We start from the raw sequence: 6,261 nt of genomic DNA, 5'->3' as shown, positions 1-6,261 counted from the left end.
ACCACTCTGACACCTGGAAAAACAGTACTTGTAAGTTTTCAGGTTGACTCCTTCTCCAGTGCACTTCTGTAGATGATCAGCAGCATCCTACTTATTATATAGTTAGTATATATTGCACATCTTTTTTTTTTTGAGCAATGAGCATATATCGCACTTACCCATTGGCCTGCTGTTCTCGCCACGGGGGCCGACGTGGCCCATGGGCCAGCAATCACATTTGTTACTGAACTGTAGGCCCACGGGATGAAGACCCATACCAACGGAAAGGCTGTTATCCACCTCCGTGTCTCGTCTCCGCGGCTAATTAATCTGCGGCGCGGCTAAAATTTTTGGATCGTGCCGTGTCTAGACTCTAGAGACCTTGTGTCTAAAAATTTTAATCCACTCTATTTTCTCCGATGCGGTTACACTATTTTTAACCACCGTGTCTAGAGGTTTAAGCCATATCGGAGAAATTACCATTTCTAAATAAAAATGATATGTTTTCGACCTCTACCGGGTCTGCCGGCTCCATGGCTGCATTGGGAGCTCTTCCTATGTTCTGTCTGCATCGGTTTGTTGGATCCAGAGCCATCATGTCTCTCTTGAGGTCTAAGCCTTTTTCTGCACCTTGGCATTCACCACAGTTCTCTTTTCTCATGCGTGGATCCAGCATCCCAGCGGGCAAATGCGTCGTGTGGAAACCAGACAGCGGCAATGCAAAAAGGCACCGTGAGGCAATGCAAGCAACACATAAAGCCTCCTCAAACTTTCGCACAACATAAATACGTTCCATGTTTATTAGAATGTACGAACCACAGAAAAGGTCGAGAAACTAAACTAATAATACAAGCCAGCAGTTCAGCATGGAGAAAAATGTTGCAGCAGGTTCTAATAGCAGCGGAGTACACTGAAACTTTGATACAGCATATTTTATTTATTCGAATAGAAAATAGCTCGGGGGAACATAAGAGCCGAAACCGTCTGGCTCACAGTCAAGTGAAGTTGTGTCTTGTGGCAATGGGCTCTGTTGTAGTCTTACAAGCATTGAAGCCAACTCCATTTGAGCTGCACCACGGTTCATGCAGAAACTTGGATCAGAAACATCAATAATTCTACTTAATCTTTGTGCACATACTGTGCTTACAACCATTAATTATCCGATGACCAAAGTGCTTACTTCCTAGTGAAGAATCATAGAAGGATAGATGTGTCATAGACTCTCACGTGACAGATTATAAACAAGTGACTTATGTACAAATCAAACGAAGGAACCAACCATCGAGGCAGCACAGTACATGTTATATCGATATAGGACATAGGAGACTGGAAAACAGAGTATCGACTGGTGGCCAGAAACAGAGTCGGTGCAGCCAGTGACTGAAAAAAACTACGTCTGTTATGTAATGGATTAATTGATGGAAAATCAGTATGTGCTAAAACAGGTTTGGTAGTTTCATCATTGGTAATTCATACATTAGCATAGATGTTCGCATAATGGAAATGCGACGGTGCTGTACCAGATATGTCTCTCTCAGGAATCACAAAGTTATTTGTTTGACGAAAAGTGGGCTAACATATTTCCAAAATCTGTGCAGTCGAATGGCTGACACGCACGAGCAGCAACAGTGACACCATCAGCTAGGATAGGAGAACAGGTTGGAGAGAGTACTTACATACACTGTACGCATGCAGATCCAAATTCGTATCTCCTCAAGACACATTATTATTGTCTCCTCCTGAAAATTCGGATAAAGCTAATAATTAATTGAGTAGAGACAAGCAAGTGTTGTATATATATTATATATGCTAAAATGGAGACGGAACTGTAACAAGATAGAAACAAATGATGAGATATTAATTTGATCGGAACTACAAAATTCTCGTCGTACCTGATTAATATGATCAAAGCATATCAAACGTGGGATGGTTAGGATGGATGTTGCATGCGTCTCTCAGTGCAGCCAACGCAGCATCCCTCACCGTAGCAGGCACGTCTCCATAGAATATCAGCCCTCTGAGTTCCCGAAGGGAAGGCAGGTACTCCAAGCCAATATTCCCACAGTAGTCACTGTACTTACCTTTTAGGGCCCGCAAAGGGAGATTAAAAACAAGCACTTCAAGAATTGGCATCACGCCAGAGGGTACAACTTTTCTGGAGTCATTGCTTTTTCTAGAGGCAAAGGGCATAGCATCCTCTCCATTCCACATATGCAATGAAACGCTAGTGTCCTCCTCGTCGGGCTGCTCAAACAGGACCATTGCATTGGTAACGAAGTGCCTCAACTTCTGGAAGAAGCTGCGATCACTGGAGTTAATATTGCTTGCTGTTACCGTGGACTCTGTTGTCAGGTTGAGATAACAGAGCGCCGGTAACCTAGCAAGGAGTTTCAGATCCTGCTCATCCATAGTAATCACAAACAGCTCCAAGTGGGACAGGTTGGGAAGACTTGTGGGATTAATGCATGACGGCAATTTGGAAAATCTAATTAAAGGCCATCTCAAATAATGGAGAGGTCGTGGGAGCACAAAGCCTGCTGCTTCCCACATGGCTGTATCCGCAAACCAAGGTGAACCATGCACATCTATATACTGGACCTTTTGCATATTGCTTAGAGACTCCACAAAATCTCCCTGCATGGCCTCGTCCGCCCATTGAGTGCCGAACACGAGCACCCTCAGTTCTCGCAGGCTGGCAAGCTCCTTGAAAAATCTCCTGGGCTTATCACTGCAACCATATAGTATTCTTAGCTCCTCCAGGGAAACCAACTTCCCAATCCCATCCGGTACCTTTTGGTTAGCACATAGCCGGACCAGCTCTGTTAGGTGCACAATGCTTGCTGGCAATGTTCCCTCCACATCGAGTGTTTGCAGTAACTTTAGATTCCCTAGTTGTATGGGGAGCTCAGGGGAACTACCGTTGAATCTTATCCTAAGGTACCTCAAGTGAAGTAAATCACCAAGATGCTCAAGGTGGCAACCTTTCTCAAAGCTGCAGTGTACTATGTCTAGCACGCGCAAAAGTTTAAATCTCAAAAACTGGTCCCGGCTATCAATAAAACACTTGAATGCAGTATATGACCTCACTTTTGGCATCCCAGTGACCATTGTTTCAGAATTAATGTGCTCGGCTATTCTGTTTTGGTGGGCTAACCGATGGACATTGCTTGGTGCAGGTGCTCCTTCAACATTGTCACCTAATATAGCAATAAAGTTTTCATCAGATGAAAGCTTACGCATCAGATCAAGAACAATATCATGAACACGACAGCTTTCTACTCTGTCATTCCACACATCCTCCACTGGCTGGATCAAGCTTCTATTAATGAGATCATTGAAGTATCCTTCTCCAAGCTCAAATAATCTTGTTCCCTGTTTCCCATCAATAAATCCTTCAGCTATCCACTTCCATATCAAAGAATCCTTTTCGATCTGATAATCTTCCGGATATGTACTTAGATATAGTAAGCATGTCCTCAAATGTGGAGGCAGATCATAGTAGCTAAATGAAAGTATTGTCATAGTATCTTCAACTTCCCTGTTATCTGTAGTATGAAAACCAATAGAGTTGTAGACCATTGACCATTCGCATTCTGGTTTACTAGCCAACAAACTAGCCATTGTGATGATTGCTAATGGTATACCAGCACATTTCATTAGAATTTTCTCAGAAATGTCATCTGGATGGTTATCAAGGAACTTTTGGTCTGCTCTATATAACCATGTATAAAATAATTTCATGGAGTCATCATAGGAAAGTTGTTTCAGCTTGTAAACCTCACCAGATGCTTTGGCAACATCAACATTTCGAGTAGTTGTGATTACTTTACTTCCATGATTATTCTCAACAAGTGCTAGTTCGATTGCTTCCCAGGTGCGTACCTCCCATACATCATCAATAACAATAAAATACCTATCCACACCAAAGTGGAAGAACCATTGGTTAATAAAGTTTAGAGTTTCTGCAGAAGCAAGAAATTTGCTAAGATTAAAGGAAGTCAGCATGACACATAAAACACAAGGTGGCATTAGTAAAAATAAAACACATGACGGAAGTTGCGATGGTTAATGGTCAAGGCTAATTTCCTTTGCGGTTCTAGTATTTTCCTTTGCGTTTTTTTAGCACCCAAGGTAATTCAGGATTCTAGTAGTGATATTTATAGAAACTACAGACCAAATGGTCTATTTGAAGAAAACTTCATATTTAAGGACACTTTATTACACAGAACTTACCCATCTATGGCCATGTTGCAAACATAGGCAACCCTAAAACGTTGTTTTTCCTATAATTTATAGTTTCAGAAGGAACACATTTTCAAAATCTAAGCACCTAAACATGTTTATGAATTTACTTAATTAAACTATGATGCTTAGAAGTGCTAAATGCATTGTCCTTTTTTATAGCTAGTGAAGTAGTCTAAAAGCTGCATACTTAAAAAAAGAGAACTCAGGGCATGGAGTGGAGAAAATCAATCTCAAGTAGTCTCGCATAAATGATGTGGAGATAGCATTTTTAGGATAACATACGACATAGTGTAGCATCGACTAACTGAGGAGCAATATGTTAAAAGCATAAGCTAAATACAATTTACAATTGGATGTCTGTGTTACCTCTTTTTCTTCAGGAATTCTCGGAGTTGGTGAATGAGGAGCTCGACGCCTCTCCCAGTGCTGTGAATGTCCTTATGGTTTTCACTGTCAAGTTGAAAGAGAATATCTTTGAAAACTTTTACCAAGTCATGATCCCGACCGATTGAAACGAATGCCCCGCAGTTGTACTGCGACTTAAGCTTGTCATACACCGCTTTGGCAAGAGTGGTTTTGCCCAATCCTCCAACTCCCACAACTGAAACCATCTTCATCTTCTTATTGGAGGCATCATGATCCTGTTGGGATTGATTCAGCAAGGATATGAGCTCGTCGCTTGACTTGTTGACGCCAATAAGTTGTGTCACTTCTTTGTACATAGCTTTAAGGCGGGGATCCATAGTTGACATTGCTGCGAGTGGCTTGCACATAATCTCATTAAGTTTGTACTTCTGACGATTGTTGCCCACCTCCTCGAGACGCTTTGTTATGTCCATGATCTTTGCTGCAATATCACGGCGAGCCTTGGCCTTGCTGAACAGCTCAACCAGCTTCGTCATGGCAAGTTTGAAGCTGCTGGAGTCGGCGTTGTTCTTGCTGCTGTCGACGCGAACGAGGAAGGTGTCGATGATATCCTCCATATCGTAGGATGCCTCCCTCACCTCGCGTGCCCAGACCTTGACCTGATCATCTAGCCGGTCCCATGGCACATCCGAGACCTTGTGGAGGAAAGGGTAGATGCTGTCCAGCTCGCGGGAGAGCGACTCCACTTGCTTCCTCACACCCTTCTGGAGCTTGTACTCACCATGGAGCAGCTGAAGAAGCTTGGGGCCGAGCCTTCCCAGCGCCCCCGTCACCACACTCATGCTTCTTGATCTCTTGGTTGGTTCAAACCTTTGCGTAGCGATTTCGTAGTGCTACTGCGGTGGTGGCAAGGCTCTAGATGGAGCGAGGCATGCTTGCTGGTGGCTGGGCGTAGAGAGCTCACACCTTCGCCGATCCACTCTCTAGACCAACCTTTGCTCACACTACCGAGTTAAAACTCATTGGCATCTGAGAGGCTGAGACTGCAGGTGTCTTTAGAGATGGCACTGATGAGTGATGAGCACAACATATGCTGCTCCGCCGTGAGTGGGGGCCGACGACTTGACTTGCTGGCCTGCGCGGACCTCTGCCCCTGTCCTCTATTATTGCCTTCAGTTTAGATCTGAGTGCAGTGACCAAAGTGCTTACTTCCTAGTGAAGAATCACGTGACAGATTATAAACAAATGACTTATGTACAAATCAAACGAAGGAACCAACCATCGAGGCAGAGTATCGACTAGAAAACAGAGTATCGACTGGTGGCCAGAAACAGAGTCGGTGCAGCCAGTGACTGAAAAAATCTACGTCCGTTATGTAATGGATTCAATGATGGAAAATCAGTATGTGCTAAAACAGGTTTGGTAGTTTCATACATCAGCATAGATGTTCGCATAATGGAATTGCGACGGTGCTGTACCAGATATGTCTCTCTCAGGAATCACAAAGTTATTTGTTTGACGGAAAGTGGGCTAACACATTTCCAAAATCTGTGCAGTCGAATGGCTGACACGCACGAGCTGCAACAGGTTGGAGAGAGTACTTACGCATTATTATTGTCTCCCCCCTGAAAATTCGGATAAAGCTAATAATTAATTAAGTAGAGACAAGCA

The 6,261-nt window shown here is 43.4% G+C and overlaps 1 protein-coding gene across 1 annotated transcript; it reads right to left on the bottom strand.

Moving 5' to 3' along the window:
- Positions 1 to 739: 739 nt before the first annotated feature.
- On the bottom strand, positions 740 to 5,724 carry LOC136482945 (disease resistance protein RGA5-like). The gene is made up of 4 exons (XM_066480089.1): positions 4,591 to 5,724; positions 1,872 to 3,892; positions 1,656 to 1,718; positions 740 to 1,047 (listed from the first exon to the last, which is right to left on the bottom strand). Exons 1-2 carry the CDS (start codon positions 5,430 to 5,432, stop codon positions 1,885 to 1,887), a joined length of 2,850 nt encoding a protein of 949 aa, XP_066336186.1. The 5' UTR covers positions 5,433 to 5,724; the 3' UTR covers positions 740 to 1,047; positions 1,656 to 1,718; positions 1,872 to 1,884.
- Between the last annotated feature and the right edge of the window lie 537 nt (positions 5,725 to 6,261).

The sequence above is a fragment of the Miscanthus floridulus genome, chromosome 9 (genome assembly GCF_019320115.1).
Source record: "Miscanthus floridulus cultivar M001 chromosome 9, ASM1932011v1, whole genome shotgun sequence".
Taxonomy (NCBI): Eukaryota; Viridiplantae; Streptophyta; class Magnoliopsida; order Poales; family Poaceae; genus Miscanthus; species Miscanthus floridulus.
This window is presented reverse-complemented; position numbering and strand designations above follow the sequence as displayed.

Bases quoted from the DNA above. Each gene is read 5' to 3' on its own strand.
- LOC136482945 (XM_066480089.1), bottom strand. From the start codon at position 5,432: ATGAGTGTGGTGACGGGGGCGCTGGGAAGGCTCGGCCCCAAGCTTCTT. The intron at 3,893-4,590 runs GTAACACAGACA...TGGTGTGGATAG, and splicing joins GAATTCCTGAAGAAAAAGAG to GTATTTTATTGTTATTGATG.